The 19,515-nt window shown below is 37.6% G+C and overlaps 4 protein-coding genes across 5 annotated transcripts in view; 2 read left to right on the forward strand and 2 right to left on the reverse strand.

Moving 5' to 3' along the window:
• LOC103965057 (chalcone synthase-like) overlaps window positions 1-2,023 on the forward strand; it is a 25,527-nt gene extending 23,504 nt beyond the window's left edge. The window contains exons 5-6 of one of the 2 annotated variants that reach the window (XM_048579550.1): window positions 546-627; window positions 1,562-2,023. The gene's annotated coding sequence lies outside the window, so the exon portion shown is untranslated. The remainder of the gene's footprint in view (window positions 1-545; window positions 628-1,561) is intronic. The other variant, XM_009378073.3, reaches the window with a different exon arrangement.
• Window positions 1,574-6,586, forward strand: LOC103965060. Its single transcript, XM_048579995.1, has 8 exons — window positions 1,574-2,594; window positions 3,257-3,882; window positions 3,993-4,085; window positions 4,508-4,699; window positions 5,526-5,623; window positions 5,815-5,914; window positions 6,033-6,131; window positions 6,281-6,586. Exons 1-8 carry the CDS (start codon window positions 1,574-1,576, stop codon window positions 6,341-6,343), a joined length of 2,292 nt encoding a protein of 763 aa, XP_048435952.1. The 3' UTR covers window positions 6,344-6,586.
• Window positions 6,587-8,537: 1,951 nt separating this feature from the next.
• On the reverse strand, window positions 8,538-12,780 carry LOC103965062 (3-ketoacyl-CoA thiolase 2, peroxisomal). Its single transcript, XM_009378079.2, has 14 exons — window positions 12,551-12,780; window positions 12,249-12,325; window positions 12,034-12,118; window positions 11,755-11,881; window positions 11,563-11,661; window positions 11,391-11,458; window positions 11,136-11,243; window positions 10,976-11,053; window positions 10,753-10,882; window positions 10,574-10,670; window positions 9,911-10,034; window positions 9,720-9,828; window positions 9,083-9,166; window positions 8,538-8,989 (listed from the first exon to the last, which is right to left on the reverse strand). The coding sequence occupies exons 1-14, from the start codon at window positions 12,629-12,631 to the stop codon at window positions 8,877-8,879; spliced, it is 1,380 nt and encodes a 459-aa protein (XP_009376354.1). The 5' UTR covers window positions 12,632-12,780; the 3' UTR covers window positions 8,538-8,876.
• Window positions 12,781-16,175: 3,395 nt separating this feature from the next.
• On the reverse strand, window positions 16,176-19,220 carry LOC103965063 (putative vesicle-associated membrane protein 726). The gene is made up of 5 exons (XM_009378080.3): window positions 18,666-19,220; window positions 17,700-17,841; window positions 17,489-17,609; window positions 16,779-16,841; window positions 16,176-16,608 (listed from the first exon to the last, which is right to left on the reverse strand). Exons 1-5 carry the CDS (start codon window positions 18,853-18,855, stop codon window positions 16,462-16,464), a joined length of 663 nt encoding a protein of 220 aa, XP_009376355.1. The 5' UTR covers window positions 18,856-19,220; the 3' UTR covers window positions 16,176-16,461.
• Window positions 19,221-19,515: the final 295 nt, after the last annotated feature.

Below are 19,515 nucleotides of genomic sequence, written 5' to 3' on the forward strand. Positions count from 1 at the left end.
CCATCTGATTGCAATTTTGTATCTAAATTGAGAAACTTGATGTTAAATTAGGTATTAATTATGATTTATTTTTAATATTATGTCTTTTATTTTTTTATAATTGTTTAATTCTTAATTTTCTCCCTTGTTAACTGACTGGGGCTAGATCAATTTTTCTTTCTTAAAGTTCAATGCTTTATGTTTATTTCATAGAATTTGGTACTGTTTTAATTGCTTTCATCTTTATTGATTTATGATTAATTTATAATTTGTTATTTCTAGTATCATGAAATGTGTATATAGTAGTTATTTTGATGTTGGTTAACAGTTGTTCTGAATTTCGATTGTCTACGTATAAATGAGACTTGTGTGTTAACTCTAGATGATCTATTCCATTGGGCACCGGTTAAACCGGTATGACAATGAATAAAGCATTTCATTCTCATAGAGAATGTGGATTTGTTATATGCAAGATTAGAAATACATTATTCCATGTACTTTTTGATTTGATCACTTTTTGAAGTTTTGAACCTTTAACAGAATCTTCTTTTTCATGTTAATGCCAGCCCCTTTGGGATTGTAGGCATGTAGAGGGATTGGGAGGCACTTTTAACTCTCCTAGTTATTAAACTGCATTCCTTGGTAAAGGTTGGTTTGATCCTAACCATGGAATATTACAAGCTGGGCCATGAATCCATTCCTAATTTACTTTTGATGAGCTGTTGACTTTGCCTAATTTTAACTATCTTGAATTTTCAAGTTCATACTTCATAGAGGCCTCTCACAACTTTTACAAAGATATCAAATTTATAGGATCCAGCTTCTCTCCATTTGCAGTACCTAATGGCAGGGCAAGTTAAATCTGAACAGTAAAATCACCACCGGGACCTGATACAGTAGTGCCCTCACCTTGGAAAATTTGGATTCAGCAACTGACCCTTCCATTTGCTGGAAAAGGAGGATGAGTCTTTTGACTCTTTTCAAGCATCATACGGTTCTCCATTAACAGGAGAATATAGTTACCTTTTCCATTCATGAAACCTGTCACTTCTGCCACATAATCTTCAATGACGACGTTGTTCTATGTCTTGGGCCATTACCTATTGTTGTCTTGTTGTAGTTTCCTTCTTTTATATTTTACAGTAACACTTCTCTTCCAATCAAGTTTAATATCAGTTGTCTGAGTCCTTTTAAAATAATTCCCATCAATAACGTGTTCATTATGTAATTCTGGATCTGTTGTGTACTGCATAAAGAGACAAATGTTGATACTGTGCTGCGTAACTTGTCATATAAATGGCACTTCTCCACCCACTATTCCTAATAGTTATTGAAAATAAAGAAAAGGAAAAGGGAAATGATATTTTTTACTTCTGTTCTAGTAGGTGCTCAAATGCTGTTTTTCTTACGGAAAATGTATCTACAAGCAGCTGGTTAACATTTTTTTTTTTTCCTATGATTCTTAGTAATGGTTTTTTTATGCGTACTTTCAATTTATTTATAGCATTTACAGACAAGAATTCTTGAACCAGTAGCAGTTGCTGACTTATTTGATTTTTTAATTATTTTAAACTTGGTGCAGATTATGGAAGACATGGACATCGATCAGGTAGTGGAGGTATCTGACACGCCGGATAGATTAGCTTCCAGACACATTCTTGGCAGAGAATCTGTTGGTAAAGTCAGTAATTCATCATTTGTTCATGACTTGAGTAATCCAAACCTTGTGGATGAAAAATATGTCAATGGGCCAAAAATCAGGGATAATGGGCATAGTAAAAGACTAGTTATACGTCCTCCGAGAAATCTTAGCAATCTTGACAGTAAGAGTTGCAGTAACTCTAATGTTGACAATTCATCTGCTTCCAATAATACTCCCATTTTCCGGAGAGCTACAGTGAGCAAAAGCTCCAGTCGTGAAGCCAAACATTGTATGGGAACTGATAATGTGGACAAGGGAAAGCCTATGAGAATCAAAATCTCTTCCAAACCATCTGCTTGCCAAGGAAATACTTACTTTTCTGATATAACCAAACAGAATGGTTACACTCAATTACCTGAAAAGGATTTTCCACTTGGTGAATCAGACGACCTTGTAGCCGAAGACAAAAGAAAAGGGCAAGTAGTATCAGATGGCAGCTCTTTGGTAAATTGCATTCCAAGTCATTCAGAGGGATCCAGAAATAATCTCAAGGGGAAGGAAAAAATTGATGATAGTGCATTTAATGGTCTGGGTTTAGCTTTGGCTCTTGGCAAAGGAGTTGATCCGTCCCTTGATCCTCAACATAGGCAACAAAATCATGTGCCTCTTCATTCTGTTACCCTTCCGAGAGTTAGTGGCCAAAAAAGGTTGGTACGGAATGGGTGTATTTCCCCCCATAATATAGCAACAAGGACTAAACAGTTAGCTGAAAAGCCTAACAATAGTTCGAAGGATGTTGAACAGAGTCATTCAGGGAATGTGGATTCCAATGGTTCACCATATGTCGTAGACATAAGTGACATAGTTTCTGAAGACAATAATAGTGAAAGAGTGAAAGGGAAAGGGAAAGGTGTAATAATTCATTCTTCTGAACCAAGGAGAATAATGCAAGAATTATTCGTACATCTGGCAGGTATTTTGTTTACAAAGCTATTTTCTTGGTTAGATGCTCTTTTAAGTAAATGTTCTGGTTATCACTTTCTTAATGAGTAAGATATATATTTCAATACCTGGTTTAACGAAGGCTGAAGAATTTAAAGGGTTGCTGACTGGTGGTTACATTTTGGTTTACTATTTAAGAGTGATACAAGGGGTTTGCTTCTTAGATTGTCATAACCTTGGCCTTCTGTTATTTTGTTAGTTTTGAAAAAGCGCAGTCAACCGCACTGGAGCTAAATTCTATATTTGTGTGTGTGTGTGTGTGCGCATGTACATTGGCTTTGATTGCGAGATCCTACAACTGAAACTTTCTAAACATATGTATATATGTGTCTATGTATTTGTATAAAATTTCTAAGTTCGTGATGTGGCAAACCATATTTCATTATCATTTTCTTCCTTTAATAGTTTTGGGCAATGATCGCCAAAACCGCAGAAACTCGACAAAAATAACCAGATGTGTCTCCAGCCGACGACGTTAAGAATTTCTTTTTCCTGCTTGATTGTTGTTGCCAACAGTGTTATTACCGGCGTATGCTTATTGTTTGTTTTAACCAATTCCTTGCGACCTTATGGCATGATATTTTGTTTTTGCAGCAGTCTTGTGAATGATAATAAAGAAGCTAATGGATTCAGTGATCTTGGTAGCGATTTCAACTGGTGGCTGGAGAACTACACGTAATCGTTCAAGGCAAATAGATCATTTCTTGCCTTATTCAACCGAGCATTTTCCCAGGAGAACCAACGGAGTTGGAAACTTTATCAACCAACATCAAAATAGGGTAGATAGGAGGGATACGAGGAGTCGAGGAAATCAAAGGACTGAAGGTTTTGTAGAAGATCTAAATGCAACTCAAACAGCTTCAGGGCATGTGTCTGAGCTAGGCCGGATTGCTGGGCCATCTCATGCAGCAGAGACAGTTATTAAAAGGCACAAGAAACGGGGATTAAGTTCTGGAAGTCATGCTGAATGCTCTTCATCGGTGTCTGGTGACTCAGATATTGTTTTTCTTGGGTCATCCGACGCATCAGAGAGTTTAAAGTCATCTAGGATCCAGAGACCTCAGTTTCAGGGGGCATCAACTCGAGTTATTGAAGTTGATGACTTGTCACCTGCTGCAGGGCACTCTGTCGCTCAAGGTATCAATTCCATGAATGACGATTTTGATGCAAGGGCAAGACAACTAGAAGCTGATGAGATGTTGGCTCGTGAACTACAGGAACAATTATACCATGAGGTGCCCATTGCTGGAGGTGGCGAGGTCAGTGCTTTGTTGTGGACCGGGTTGTGTTTGTGTGTTTGTATATTTGTGCATGTGGACATTCAGATGCTTGTCTTTTACCAAGTATTTTGTATCTGTTCACATTGTAGCAGGTTGATGAACATCTAGCATGGGCACTGCAGCAGCAGGAGGAGAATACTTTAAATACTTATTCTAGAGGAAGTCAGAGTTCATCACATCGTGTGAGTGAGCCTCTTTATTCTCTGTAGTCTGTTGATAGCATGGTTTACTAATTATAAGTGCATTTATGGTGACTTCCACATGATTATTTAGAACTATTCTGATACACATGGTTGTAGGAATGATATCATATCACAGAGATGAACAGATCATTTCTGCTGTGCCAGAGGCCTGGGCTTCTGTCCCTAGAACTGAAAAAAGAAATTATTTCTTGTTCATGCAAGCATTCTGAAATTCGGTCATTGGACAAGTGGTTCCATATGTCGTTGTTTAACTTAATTGACTTTTTTTTTTATTAATTTCCTGTTTTAAAACCAATGCTTTTGTGCCTTAGAAAATGGACATTTATTTCTCTATGAATGACTATGATTTATGCTGTTTGGTGGCGGTATGTTGTATTAATTTTTTTTCTTATGTTATGTAGAGAGGCTCAGCAAGCTTGCATTCAAACAGACAGCCCCTGCCAGAATCTTTACAGAACCATTTCAATAGGAGAGGAACCCGGGCTCGAGACTCTTCCAGCATGGCACAGTTGAGGACTCGCTTTCGCAACCAGTCTAGAGTACCTACTAGAGGTAGAAGTCGGCGATTTCCTTCCGACATGGATCTAGAAATGGTAATTCTTTTTATCCCGTTTATTTCTTAGAGCCTGTTTGAAAAAGATCAAAAAGAGAGAAGAGGAGATAAGAAGTAGAAATGAAAGAATTTAAAGGCGAGAACAGAAACAATAACACACAATTTTTTATAAATAAGGCTAAAAACAATTTTAACGTTTTGTCGTTTCTGGTTTTATCTATTCCCTTCCGGGTTTCCTCACTTCTCTTTTTCTCATCTCTAACTCTCCTCATTCTTGTTATTTGGGAACCAAGAAGAAAGATATTATGAAACGGATCCTTACTGCCTGTATCTTGCTTGCTGTGTTTGATGATTAAATATCCCTTGACGAAAACGGAACCTCTGATTGTCTACTTTTGTTCGTTTTGATCTGATGATCAAATTCAAATTCCCCTTCAAGGGATTGAGTTTTTCTGTTGAATTTTTTGAAGTGTCATGCGCCCTTAAACTGGGTCTTCGTTCTAATGTCCCTTTAACTTTGAAACAATCAATGTCCCCCTGAACTATAGGTTGTCCTAAACAATGCCCTTCACTAGCTTAAGCCGTCACAGGAGTATGTACGGGTCACATGAAATGACCAGTCATACCAGAAAGTTATTGAATAACAAGCAGGTAGCATGTGTGAAAAATTTTCACTCTCTCCGCAGCCACCCAACCTCAACCTTCTTCTAACCCATCACCACCATACTTCCCCATCTTGACTCGCCCCAACCCCCTCCCCAACTTTCTTCCTCCACCACACATCGCTACACCTTCCCCTGCTCCCTCTGTTGTTTTTTTTTTTTGTTTTTTTTTTCCATTAAACTAATTTATGCTATTCGATGCAGACATTTAATGTATTAGAAGCTTTAGAGGCGGCTGTTGAGGACTTTAGTGATGTGGGACTGAATGCTCGCATGCTTCGAGTTCAAAGGGATTTCAATGAGTAAGAGTTTTTTCTATTTAACCATTTATGTCTTGCTTATTCTCATCTGAGCCTTGTATCATGCTAGACTTTAAAATGATAATTTTTTTATCAAATGGTTTCTTACATTAAGATTCTGGGCATGGTTAATTAATTTTTAAATCTCAATTCAAATACCAGTTAATTTTTGCATCTTCATTTTTTTCTTTCAGCAATGACTACGAGATGTTATTGGCACTTGATGAGAACAATCATCAGCATGCCGGTGCAACAGCACATCAAATTAATAATTTGCCACAATCTACAGTTCAGGTAGGTGGAGTAGAAGTTGAACAATTATTGAGCTTCTTGTGGCGGGCATATTCCCAGCCATCGTATCTGCATGTTTACCTGCTGTGAAGTAATTGTTTGTGGTTTCTTTGTTGCACAGAGTGATGTCTCTGAGGAAACTTGCGCAATTTGTCTGGAAACCCCAACCATTGGAGAAACAGTTCGCCATCTACCTTGCTTGCACAGATTTCACAAAGATGTAAGCACTCCAAATTCTTGTTTAATTAGCTTTCTCCATGCAAATAAAGCCATCGAATATCTCAACTCTTGTTTTTGTTGGTTTCCCATCTTGCTCTCTCTCTCTCTCTCTCTCTCTCTCTTCTCCCATCTCTTTCCCGTTTCATTCAGTGCATTGATCCATGGCTCGGTAGAAGGACTTCATGCCCAGTTTGTAAGTGTTCCGTCACCTAGGTTGCACCGCGATTCACCATTCAGGGTAGCTTGCGACAACAGCATCTTAATTATGTTTGTGGGGTCAAGGCAGTCGTGGGTTCATTTTTGGTTTTCTTCTTAAGGATGTTCTTAAGAACTTGTTCAGGTGGTAACATCTGGTCTTCTGCTCATACCATAAAAGAAAGCTCAACTATGCCTGTGTAGCTCGATACTCGAGTGATTAATTTAATTTCCAGGCCTGATTAGCTCTGGTTTTTCGTATTTAACGTGCTGTCAGCATAAGTTCCGATGCGTATGAGTACGAATCCAACCTCATTACTGGATCAATGCTCATTTGCGTTAGGAATGCCCTGATTGTTTGGAATTGGATAGGGTAAAGGTACGCATAAGCGTAGTATTTTGGCATTGGCGAGCATTGTCCGATCTGCGCTTCCCATATGTTAGTTTCTGCAACATCTTCGCCGTCGCAGTTGAATTCCACAAGCCACACGCGGATAAAATTTCAAAGTTGGTTAACAAATTAAGTTAAAACTGTCTACGTGGCACATATAGCATCCATATGACGCTTGTATGGCACACACCGTATCAACAGTGAACATCATTCGTCCCATGTAGACCTTTTAATGGATTTATTAGAACTTTGACAGTGGGGGCATAGTGAGAAGAGTGTCAAGGGGTTAACAAACGAACATTTGGATTTGACAGGATTATTACGTTGGACTCGAGTTGAGTTTTTAAAAGAGAAGAAAATACGGGCCATGAAAAGTCAAGGTCCTGTGTTCGAATCCCCCTCCTCGTAGCTTAGTGTAGATTATCTGCACTGACCTCCACTCCACGCAGCTTCATCTTGTGCAATGCAATGATCAAATGAGGCCTCTTACAAACCTTTGCTCAAGTGTGTCTGCAAATTCAAATTTCATGTTCTAAAATTACAGTTGATTTAAGCATATTCAAGGTTTATAGTTTGAAACCATAATTTTTTCTCGCGCTACTACCAAATGCCATCACATTCTCTTGTAGTCATCGAAAGCAAACAGAAGATAACAACGACATAGACACCTCGAGGCTCGACGGCTACACATTCCTTTTTCTTCCGAAAGAATGATTAGCAACACTAATCTTCATTATAGCACTAGTGAATTGACAACTACCTACCACCTCATTTCAAGAGTGATGTCACACTTCGTAGCAGCATCGAGTGATAAGGAAGGAAAAACGTATGTAATTCACTGGCACTGAGTGACGAGGAACAAAACGTATCTCACTCACTCATGTTCTTACTCGTGATAGATCAGTGTGTATCAAGGGAAGAAATCCATCATCATCCTATTTTCCTCAACTGCGGACATCAAGCCACCTTTGACTACGTCATCGGACGAGCAGTAACACTTTCTTTTATTATCTGAAATAATAAGAGTACAAAATAACTCTCACTATTTTCTTCTCCTTCTCTCTAACCTTGATATAGCTAACTGATATTTTTCTTCTCCATTCCCCTTCGTCTTTCTTTCCTCTCCTCTTCCCATGTCTTCTTCTCTCTTACTTGAACGATTGTCTTACAGGCGTGCCTTTCAACCTAATAAACCTATCAAGTCACTTTTTTTTACAAGTTCATAACAGTACGAGTCATCCACTTAAATCAAATAATAAATGAAATACGCATGACCTTTCATATGTACAACACTTGGAGGCTTTTTTGCCTCGTTGAGAGGGGTTAGCCAAATCATGCCCCACCATTATTTTAGTCAAAAGTAAATGTTTCACTCCGCAACAACTTGAATTATTAAATTATATAATTAATTATTGAGCAAACTTAAATAATTAAAAGCCTTACCTATTTGCCTTATCTTTTAAACAAGGCAAAATGGGCAGGCAAACCGGCCACGTAGCCGTCAATGTACAAATTTGCCTTACAATTTTTCAATGCTCCAACAAATTTCACCTTTCGGTTCCTACTTCTATATCACTCTGCTGTTTGCTTTGGAATGGAATTGGAAGGCGGTGAACGAAAAATCCAACGTTATCCTTTCCTCGCAAAAATTCTCACTTCCTCTCAACTGATATTTTGGAGACGTTTTCGTTCACTATTGTGCCAATAGCGACATAATTTCATGTAATATTTTCATTTCAAGCTAATCTACTTGAGTTACAAATTTTTGTAATTTATTTATGTCCACCTATAAATAATGCGATATTTAACTTGTTATACACGTAAGTCAAACTTGAGACATTATATAATAACATAAAAAGGATGAATGAGTTCACCATCACATTTTAAATACATAAGAATATTTTGCTTCACTATGATATCTCACTATATCAAACATTATTAAGAGGAATTGCAGAGACAAACTCTGAACATAAGATAAACAACAGCACAGATCGAGCCCAAGGGGAAGGAGATCCCGATAGAGTTCGCATCTCATGACCTATGAGACTAGATAAGCCAATATAAAAATGCAGCAACCTTATTGCAACGCTTCATTATAATTTTCGTTCTCAACCCTACATTATTGATAGGAGCGCGACGATGTTCGATAGATAATTCCTTCTACCTAGCATCCTTTGACAAAAGATGAATGTGGGTTTCAACTTTGCGCGCATTACACAGTCCGTCGACAGAGTCCCCCCTTTCGAAAACAGCTGCTGCCCCCATCCCTGTGCCTGCATTTTCCAAATAACAGCATTGTTGATAGTTGAAACGGGCAATAATATCAATGCTCCCGCACACAAAAGAGAAGGGGAAGAATCATTTACCTATGCACATTGATATCACTCCAAAGCGGCAATCCTTTCCACGTCGCTTCATCTCATGCAATAAAGTGGCAACAGTGCGAGCACCTGCAATGGTCAAATGAGGTCTCAGTACACTCAGACAAACTTTTGCTCGAGTAATTAGATCTTTGCTAACAAATTCAGATTTCGTATTCTGAAATACAATTTTAATAAACAGTTAAATTCATGAATTTTGGTATCTATTAATATGTAAACTTCAAAACTCCATTCCGGACAAATTTAACAGACAATTTAATCTGTTAGCAAACTGAAACCATTCTGTTTATCTTTTACAGATACGAACACTGTACTGAAAACCACAGAGAGGCAATAGGGAAATCTAATCAAAAACAATCCAGAACCTACAAGATCAAAGAAGAGGTAGAAACTAAATATATAGGGTTTAAGCATGAAGCAGCTTCCCATTTAATTGAAATAAAACTCTGGTTACTGGTGTAAGAATAAGGCTGCCAAATTACAGTTTCAGAAATAGTTGCTAGAGAAAATTGGGATTTTATTTAAAAATTAAACCCTTCAGGATCCAGTAACCTATAACAATACTGGAAGAAAGTAAAACACAGTGCAGTGAGCCATACAAAGTGGAATATTAAGTATGTACCTGTTGCACCAAGTGGATGCCCAATGGCAAGTGCACCTCCATTAACATTGATCTTCTCTGGATCAAGGCCCAACTTGTTACGGCAATAGAGATATTGGGATGCAAAGGCCTGCACAGCGGGGCATTTTTTATGTTAATTTATACTTGCAATGCCTAAAATCAGATGCAGAGATTCTACACTGATTTAATACCTCATTTATCTCAAAAAGATCAATATCATCAAGCTCTAAACCAGCAGCCTTGACTGCAGCTGGAATTGCAACAGCTGGGCCAACACCCATGATGGCTGGATCCACACCAACAGCAGAAAAACTCCTGCAGAATAAAAACAGGGCAAAGTTATAAACTTTCAAAATAGTGCCAGCTCATTTAGATTAGCTTGGGAGGCAAAATAAGTCTATTCAGAACTACAATATAATTTTAGAGGAAGTGAGATCCATTCAATGCCAACCCTCAAGTTCTGAAATCCTATTCATACGCTTTTAAGTGAATAGAAACTGATTAGCTGTGAGCCTGTGAATTACAGAGACTTATGTAACGTAGAACCGAGTGCCAATTTGGTTTATCCCAGAAAAATTGCTCGATTGAAAACCCAGGTTCAGAGCTTTAGTAGATATAAAGTAGCAAATCCTATAAGCATGCTGATAGAAATAAACTAGCAAACTTCATAGGTACAGAAAAATATGCTGGGTACTGAGACCTACAAGATAGACACTTCTGAGCCTGCTTGTTGAAAAAGTAAGGGAACATTGGACTCCCCAAATCTTAGTTTCACCAGGCCGAAATTGCAGGTTAAATAAAAAAAGGGTAGCCCCTACTGTCCAATAGATGCACGACTTCAACAAGAAGCATACCTGAATACACCCAGAATTGGCAATCCTTTTTGCTCAGCAACGCTTCTCTTCATCAAGAGAACAGCTCCAGCACCATCACTAACTTGACTAGAGTTACCTAAAAAGGGTATACCAAATGATGATATTGAATAATGCTGATACTTTTTAAATAAATTGATTTATCATTTGTCAGAAGGTACCAGCAGTGGTGCTCCCATCTTTCTTAAAGACAGGCTTCAACTTCGCCAGGTCTGCCAATGTTGTGTTCCGAATCCCATCATCAACAGAAATTGTAACAGGTTTCTCCTCACCAGATTTTGGGTCAACAATCTATTGTAATCACTCAAATCAGCGCCACATAAAGACCATGAATGCCCTTGAACAAATGGATGCAAACATAAATCTGCCAAAACTGTACATTACCTTGGTTGCCACGGGAATAATTTCGTCTTTAAATTTACCGGTAGCAGTAGCAGCAGCTGCCTTCCTATGAGAATCAACCTAAAACAAGTAATTTGAAAAATCAATAAACATTGACAAAGCAAAGTACAATACACCAAACAGAAAGATTTATTCAACTTACTGCAGCCTGATCTTGCTCCTTGCGTGAAACTCCAAATCGATGAGCAACATTTTCTGAGGTGATTCCCATAGGAAGAAGGCAATTCTGGGCTTGTTCAAATATCTTCACCTGACCATCATGCAAATTTATTAATCTTACAATCCTGTTAAAGACATCATTTGTGCAAGGAACTATTTTTCTAAAACGGAAACAAAGGACAAAAATGAATGTGCATGTGAAGAGAGAGAGAGAGAGAGAGAGAGAGAGAGAGGCTACTTTAGGGTTAACTGATCCTTCCCATGCCATTGGATTTGCAGTCATAGATTCCAACCCAGCCCCAATTCCTGCATGACATAATCCAAGAAAAGGTAAACTAAAGATAAGGATACTTGTCTGAAGCGAATCAATCCTGGGACAATTACAAAGAAAAACCTCGAGAAAGACTAACCAATATCGTAAAATCCGGCCCTTATAGACGCAGCTACATCAGCAACGGCCTGAAGCCCAGATGAACATTGTCTGTTCACGGTTCTAATTGGCACAGTCTCTGCACATTATAGCCATCATGTGCACGAGTAACGATTAACAAACAGTTGACACACTTAAGGTTCATTACATTTGCTTTCGGGGTAATACACACCTGGGAAGCCAGCATAAAAGGCAGCCATCCTGCACTCACTAGCTCTTTGAGATCCTGGAGCCAACACTGTACCCACAACAATATCTCCAATTTCACTTGGGTTCACATTGGTCTTTTCTACAACTGCCTACAGCAAAGCAATTATCGTCCCAGTAAGAAAAAAGATATTCTTTCTATCAATTCAAGATAACAATCGTTCATGGAATAATACTTGTTCCTACCCAACTTCACCAGAAACAAAACAAGAATGCAAAACCGAAGATAATGGTAATAACAAACCTTCAAAACAGGTGCAAGAAGATCATCAGCATGAGTATCCTTGAAGCCGCCGCGTTTCGCCTTGCAAATCGGAGTCCGATAAGCTCTGCAAGCCAAAAATGCGCAGAATTGTCACCCAAAAACACCTCAAGAATCTCTACGAATCGATACACATACAAAATTGAACCTGATCGAGGAGCATCATATCATATCATTTGGGAAAGTAAACAACTTACGCAACAATCACCACATCATCTCCGAACACGTTTGTCCTCGCATATGCAGCGCTGTCCCCAGCCGCACATGCCGATGCCTGATACCAAAAATACGCAAAACAAATCTCCCAAAAATTAATAAACCGCCATTTATTCCAGTAGTCTGTAGGAGAATGAAATTTGAGTCCGAAATCGGTTTTATCAAATTACAGAGCTGGAATTCGATCGATTTCAAATCTTATATATATATGTTTTGTTGAATCAAATCAAATTAAGGATGAATCGATCTTTGGGGAAGACGAAGAGGAGAAAGAGAGGCTTACGGAGAGAGAAGAAGAAGAGTCGGCGGAGGGAGGGCGGAGGTGGTCGAGCAGAACACGCTGCCTGTTGATCGCTTTCTCCATTTTTGGTGCTTCTGCGTCTTTGTGTCTGGTGTGAAGCTCGAAAACTGGGTGAGATAGTCAGACAAGCAAGCAAATGAAGGGCCGCGTCTGTTTGGTATTTATAAAAGTGAGAAATGCCGCCTCGATCCTCGGCCCGGGCGGTTCAGATCTGTCTCGGCCAATGCATAGATGATTCGGTTTTTTCACAATTATTAGATTTTGTTAAATTTTCAGGTGTGACGTACAAGTATTCTGCGAGTGTTTCACTTCCACCCTTCCCTTCCGCGCGTGCTTTGCATTTGACATATATATTTTTATTATTTTAACCTTCTGTATCTTACGAAGGGTGATTGTATTCATATTTGTCAATGATTGAAGTAAGTTAGGGTAAGTTTAGAATCTAAAATTTAAATTTTACTTTAATGATTGACGTAGGTCTAATATGAGAAGGACAACTTGGGTAACACAAACATTTTTAGTGTTTCAATCATTGAAAGAAGTATTATAGAAATTTGTCCATTTTGCTTAATTCAAATAAACATTCTTCTTGACCGTCTTCAAAAGGTTATACATAAAGTAAGCATATTGCGATTTGATGGACATTGGCCATCAAATTTTAGGCTCATTTTCGTCCTTCAATTGAAAGTTATTTATCGAGTGAATATAACATGGTGTAAAAATTAGGAGAAAAAAAGTGGAAAAAATAGTAAGTTGCTCCAAAGTACGCGCTTTGGACGGGCGTGGGCTTTTTTTTTGGCAATATGAAAGCGAAAATATGGGAATGCGTGCCCGCTTGTAAAATGGAAGATAAAGATGGGGATATTCATTTTATCCTTCTAGAATACAGTCCTATCACAAACTAACAGACAAAATCGTCTGCCCTCCCACATCTAATGCTTTTCGTATCCTCCTGTTTTGTGTGATCACAGTTAAACCACGTCAACATTTTATATTATTTTTTTATACAGATAATAAGACAAAATTGAATAGTAATATAAAATGTTAATGTAGCTTAATTGTGACCACACAAACAAGAGGGCACCAGAAGTGGGAGGGCAAGCACAGCGTTGTTAAGATATAATTATAAGGTCATCTTCAACCGAAAGATGGCCACATGGCTCGTTTTAGCCATCTAAAACTTCAACAAATTAATATTATAATGAACAGTGCAGGGTCATATTTCTTACCATCTCCAACCAAGAGTCAAAGGGTCATAGGGCTCGTTTTAACCCTGTCACAAAAAATCATCTCCAACCAAGGGTCAAACATAATTTATTATTTAAATTTAAAAACTACAACAACTTAAATTTAAAGTCCATAATCAACATTATCTGCATCTTCCACCATTGCAAGAGTATAGTCGGAGGTAAACAACTACCACTGGGCCATAATGTCCCTATTTTTTTTTAATCAAAATAGGCCTTACTCATTGAACTATAATCCGAAGCGTTCCTTTGCATATTTCTATCATCCATCTCTTCTTGTATTTGTTTGGCCCGTTCTTCATGCCTATGGTTCTTTTCTTTCGTGACAAAGGCATTTTGCTCCGCCATTAATGGCAATGAGGTCGCCACTTCCTGTTGAGCGACGTAATCATCATTTGCATTGCCCTTTTCCTTCAACCTTTAGGCCTTATTTCGTCTCATAGCCCTAGGTATAGAACCTTCACCCGAAGATGGATTTTCCACCCTTGTTTGTTGAATGGTAGGAGATCCATCTTCATCCCCATCTACAGCTGAGGATTAAGTTCAGAACACCGACGTAGGACCTACTCTATGTTGAGGTGGATCTTCAAATAACATCCACCCTTTACAAATTTCCCAACAACTGTGAAACTTAAAGGGTTTCGAACTGCCCTCCATATACAATTCCTCCGCTTGGCGTACCTAGAAAATATAATTACAAAAAGTAAAGAAATTAATTTATGAAATTAAATATAATATAATTAAATATTTAAAATAAATTGTGAAAAAACACTTGCTTCGTCGTAGTAATTGGCGCCGCTTTCATTTCTACTTGCGGCTACTAACAGTGCTTGATGCCATTTATTCAAACTTTGATGAAGATGTTTCTTCCATCTTGAAGAACAACTCTCGTGGTTACGGGTATTCGGTGGAGTGGTGCCTTCGTAGAACTCATAGTATTTTTTGGACACACGAGTCCAAACACCTTCACTTGTTTGAGAACTTCCCCTCACACTAACTTCCAAGACCCATCTATAAGCCCTACAAAGAGCTTCATCTTCTTTTCAGGTCCAAGCCCTACCTTTCATTGCAGACGAGGCCATTTGAAAATTATTGAAAAAATTGAAGTAAAGATTATTGGAAGAGGTAAGAAATTATGAGAATTGAAATGGTGAAAATTATGTGGGAAATGGTGTAGGAATGGCTTAGGTATTTATAGGAAAAAATGAGAATTTAAAAAAAAAAATTGGCCAAAAAAAATAAAAAATTCAAATCCAACGATAACTGACATCAACTAGCCATTGTGTTTAAATTCTAGCCCAGCTTGGTGCTGGTTGGCTGGCTGGTTTAGGTTGGCCGGTTGGCCCTTTGGCCCTTTTTTGTCCAGTGGGGCCCACGAGCCCTTTGGCCTGGCCTTCGGTTGGAAACATTCCTCTGGTCCCTTCGGTTGGAGGCCTAAGTACCCTTAAAAAAAGATAAAAAAAAAAAAAAAGAAGAAGAAGAAACATATGTCTTTTGTGTACTCGTGTTGCTTGAATAGATTTTGAGTATTGAAATTTAATCCAATTTTGTGTGATTTTGTCGAACTCCCCTTTTCTTAGTGTAAAAATATCGATGTACTAAAAAAAAAAAAAAGTAAATCCAATTTTTTTAACTAAAAAATATTTTTTGAATTTCAAGTAAAATGGTAGAGTGTTTTTAGAAATTAAACTCAAAATCAATTTTAATTATCTGTTCGTTTGCTTGCCCTTGAAGAAACCGAACATAGAGTCTTTATAATCTTCATCCAGATATATGTCTCTAAATAGGATTAAGCATTCATGTCCAAGTAGGGTTTAGAAATATGAGATTTTTTGGTGTAAACGAATTTAGAAAATTATAAAACTCCCATGTATGAACATATGTTTTCTCCATTCACCCCCTCAAAATCTTCCAATACTTAATTGAAAATTTGGATGCTCAATTGTTGATGAACGCTCAAACAAAATACACAAGTATCTAGACAAGGTTGCAAGGTGTAACTTTTATAACTTGGCCGACAAGAAATTTGAGTAAAAATGGCGAAAACCTAGGAGTGATTGAGGACTTCTTGGGTCTTACAGAATATAAAATGGGATAATGACCGTAAGCTGTAAAAGAAAAGCTAAGTGAAAAGGAAAGATCGATTTTCTAAGACATAAACTAAATATAAAAACAAAAAAACAAAAATTGGGTTTATTGTTATCACTCCATACACCGAAAACTCATACCGCCCGCATTGTGCTTTGTTAGTGAATGAAGCACCAAAAGCTCTTAATTTCATAAGATATGTTGTGGTGATTAAACTTAAATGTTAAATTGAGGGGTGAAAACTGTGTTCATCATTCATACGGAAGCAAATAAGGGGATAGATTTCAATAGCATTCCAAAAGGAATGCTGATTTACAAGCATCCAGGTATTCCTCCATTACATAACTTATGCTAAGGATCCATTGCACATGGTGGAGAACATAAAGTGATTTAACTACCTAGACAAGGTAAATATATATAAACTATACAACCAATGCGAAATACAAAACCGTCCCCGTCCTAAAATGGCTAGCAAAAGAGGACGGGTATAACCTAGGAAGGTAAAGAACTCCAAGATTTAGAGCATCTGAAAAGTTTCCAGAGACATTCCAAAGCGACCTAGGTACACTTGAAACCACGGCAAATGGTTAAATATATCATGAGGGCTATGAGAATGAGGATCCCCACGACAATCAGTTTCATCTTCATGTTCTGGAACCACATCTTTCTTTTCATTTTTGTTCCCTGTGTTCTGAAATCTTGGGCCTGCAACAAGCGAAAAATGAGGGATGCTGGATAAAGAAACGAAAGCAAGTGCAGCACCCTGCAGCGTCTGTCTAATCAAATAACCATATCATCTTACCGCACCCAACCCTAACCGGGCATGGGTTTCCAGCAGTTAAACTAGCTGAAGCAGTAATGATTCTTGGACTAACCTGGGAGCGAAGATTATCAGTTTTATCCACCAACAGCTCAATCTTCTCACCGCGATCAAGAACCTGCACAACATATGAATTTTCACGACTAAAAATCGATGACATATTCACCTACTTAATTATAATGAGAATGCAAAAGGAATATGAATGATAAAAAGGTGTTAGAGTGAGAAAAGTCAGAATGTATATTCTCATTTCAGTGAGAAAAGGAATTCTAAACCGCAGGAATCGAGTTGTACCTATTACAATTTACAAATGCTTCTCAGGAATCAAAATAAAAATGCAAGAGAAAATAACCAAAATACACACTGAAGTCATTGTGGTGTATACACAAAATTAGTCAGAGATAATGATACTACGACCATAAATTATCATTTGTCCAACCAAAAATTAAAACTTGTCCGGCAAATGTTTTAGCGAAGGATTTTGCGCTATGAACTTTGCTCGACGGACTGTTGTCGGGCAAAATTAGGGGTGACGAAAACGTACTTGGCTCGACAAAGTTGTTTCATCTGGAAAGGGATTTTTTTTTTTTTTTTTTTTTAAATTTCTTTTGGGTAGTGTACCATTGCTAAAAATAATATAGGATAATAGGAATAGGCCGCTAGTAATCAGAAATAAGTGTGCAAAAGTAGTCGGTCTTAACTTCCAAATTACTTATAGAACAGTTACAAAAATATGCAAAAATAAACAGTAGCAGTTTACTCTACCTTCTCAATATTTTCCATCATAACACCCTTGACCTCAGTAACCTGAGCCTTCACTTTTGCCAGCTTGTTGATCTCTTCAGGGTGATCAACACAGTACTTCATGTGGTCCTTCAGTTTGGGTCTAAAACATCCATACAAGAGTTAGCGTATTATTCATGAAAAAATACAAAATTTGTTGCCATGAGAACTGAGGACTTGAAGAAATAAATACCCAAACTCTCTGTTCAGTCCGTTGGCAACAGCAGTCGCAGCTTTCCCACCACCATATCTTTTGTTGAAATCATCCTTGATTCTCTCCAGGTAGGCAATTGGAATTTGCCTCCCAGCAGATTCAGCAGCAACTACACAGTAGGCTGTAGTATCCAAAATCAAGAGAGTTTAAAACCCTAATCCGATAATACGTATGGGGATTATGAACCACTTCATAAGCATTCAACTTCACAGAGTACGATTTTCTTTTGGGTTGAAAGAATTCAAACTAAAGACGGCCTTCAAATACTACTAGCGATCTAGTTATTAGTATATAAAATATAGATAATCAACCACCACCAAGAACAACCACCAGTAAAAAAAGAGTACATTGCCTATTACTTGAATGCAAATATCAACATACAACCTTGCCGTGCACTCATTCTATAAGATCTGATCAACTGAGTACAGGCAGAGGGAGACCAGCAACCGCCTTTCTCGATTGCTTGAGAAATATAAGAAAGGAAAAGAAAATAAACGACTAGATGTAAAATCTCATGACATCTCAAATCCAACAAAACAGAGATTACCAATCAACTAGTCCTCAATCATCCTTAATTATCTCCTCCATAAGGAACCAGAAAAAATACATTTTGAATCGTCAAATCATATCTTTTCACATAGTGCCGGCACAATCATTGGCCTTTCTGTATCACCGAAAGTTTCAAAGCATTGCGCATCGCGAAAAACCACGTAACGAAATAATCAAACCCAACAATTTAGTTCAACCAAACAAATAATTAACATTAATCAGCGTTTTCAATTTCATAAACGTAAACTAATATAATCCTGCCATTCCAACAACGAACAAACCGAAGAGAAAAAGATATAGATCAGAAGAAAATAAGTAAATCAAAGTTGACATATAAGGAATAAATTGGAAGGAGACCGTAAAAATGCACGAGGAAATGAATGCATGGGGACTCACTGAAGCCGTTTTCGACGAGGTAATTGAAGGTGTGGCCATCGCAATTGTAGGTGAACTTGTTGTTGGAGGAAGGAAGCTTCTGGAGGCATTGAGCGGCGATGGTGGTGAAATTTCCGGTGAACTCTGTGTACTCGGCGAGAATCACAGAGCCTCGAGCGACGAAGCTGTAGATCAGAGATTGCTGCCCCATCTCAATCCCAAATTACAGAAGAGACAAAAAAAAAAAAACTAACTGTAATCCCAATCAAAATGTGGTTGTACGGAGATTCAGAGAAGAGAGACGATGGGATGGAAAGAACGAAAATGCTGAATTTACGCAGGGAGAGAAAGAATGAGCAATATACCGTATTTTTCTTCTCTTTTCTTTGAGTTCCTGAATAGAACGACGACGTCGTAACTTTTGTGATGTAGTTATTTTAAATTTCGCAGTTGCAAGGAAAAAAAAAAAAAAAAAAGAGGAAAATAGAAATTTATTTGAACCCGTATAACTTCACTTTTTACACCTAACTTATTTTCCACACTCATATTACTTTTAATTATACTATTAATATCTTTTAAACCCAAATTTATTGCTTAAATTATTCTCTTAAACTCAATTCAAAATGTAAATTTAATTTTTACACTCATTTAAAAATAAAAATATACGCTCTATCTTCTAATGTTCTCTCCTTCCAAACAGCTATATTGTATTTCTTTTCAATTCTTCATTATTTAATATAAATAGAAGTAGAAATCGAAATTGAAATTGAATCGAAATTAATAAGAAATAGTGCATCAAAATCTCTTTATATACAGTATACTCAAACTATCAATAGTAGATTTCTCCAATGACGATTGCTTCAAGCCTAGG

The sequence above is a fragment of a genome, unplaced genomic scaffold (assembly GCF_019419815.1).
Source record: "Pyrus x bretschneideri cultivar Hongxiangsu unplaced genomic scaffold, Pyrus_bretschneideri_v1 Contig14, whole genome shotgun sequence".
NCBI lineage: Eukaryota > Viridiplantae > Streptophyta > Magnoliopsida > Rosales > Rosaceae > Pyrus > Pyrus x bretschneideri.

Excerpts from the sequence above, each read along its gene's own strand:
- LOC103965060 (XM_048579995.1), top strand. The coding sequence starts at position 1,574 with ATGGACATCGATCAGGTAGTGGAGGTATCTGACACGCCGGATAGATTA. Across the intron at positions 4,086-4,507 it reads GTCAGAGTTCATCACATCGT|AGAGGCTCAGCAAGCTTGCA; the intron begins GTGAGTGAGCCT and ends TATGTTATGTAG. Across the intron at positions 6,132-6,280 it reads TGCACAGATTTCACAAAGAT|TGCATTGATCCATGGCTCGG; the intron begins GTAAGCACTCCA and ends CGTTTCATTCAG.
- LOC103965062 (XM_009378079.2), bottom strand. The coding sequence starts at position 12,631 with ATGGAGAAAGCGATCAACAGGCAGCGTGTTCTGCTCGACCACCTCCGC. Across the intron at positions 10,671-10,752 it reads AGATGGGAGCACCACTGCTG|GTAACTCTAGTCAAGTTAGT; the intron begins GTACCTTCTGAC and ends TACCCTTTTTAG. Across the intron at positions 9,829-9,910 it reads ATCTTTTTGAGATAAATGAG|GCCTTTGCATCCCAATATCT; the intron begins GTATTAAATCAG and ends CCCGCTGTGCAG.
- LOC103965063 (XM_009378080.3), bottom strand. The coding sequence starts at position 18,855 with ATGGGGCAGCAATCTCTGATCTACAGCTTCGTCGCTCGAGGCTCTGTG. Across the intron at positions 17,842-18,665 it reads CCTCGTCGAAAACGGCTTCA|CCTACTGTGTAGTTGCTGCT; the intron begins GTGAGTCCCCAT and ends TGGATACTACAG. Across the intron at positions 17,610-17,699 it reads GGACTGAACAGAGAGTTTGG|ACCCAAACTGAAGGACCACA; the intron begins GTATTTATTTCT and ends TGGATGTTTTAG.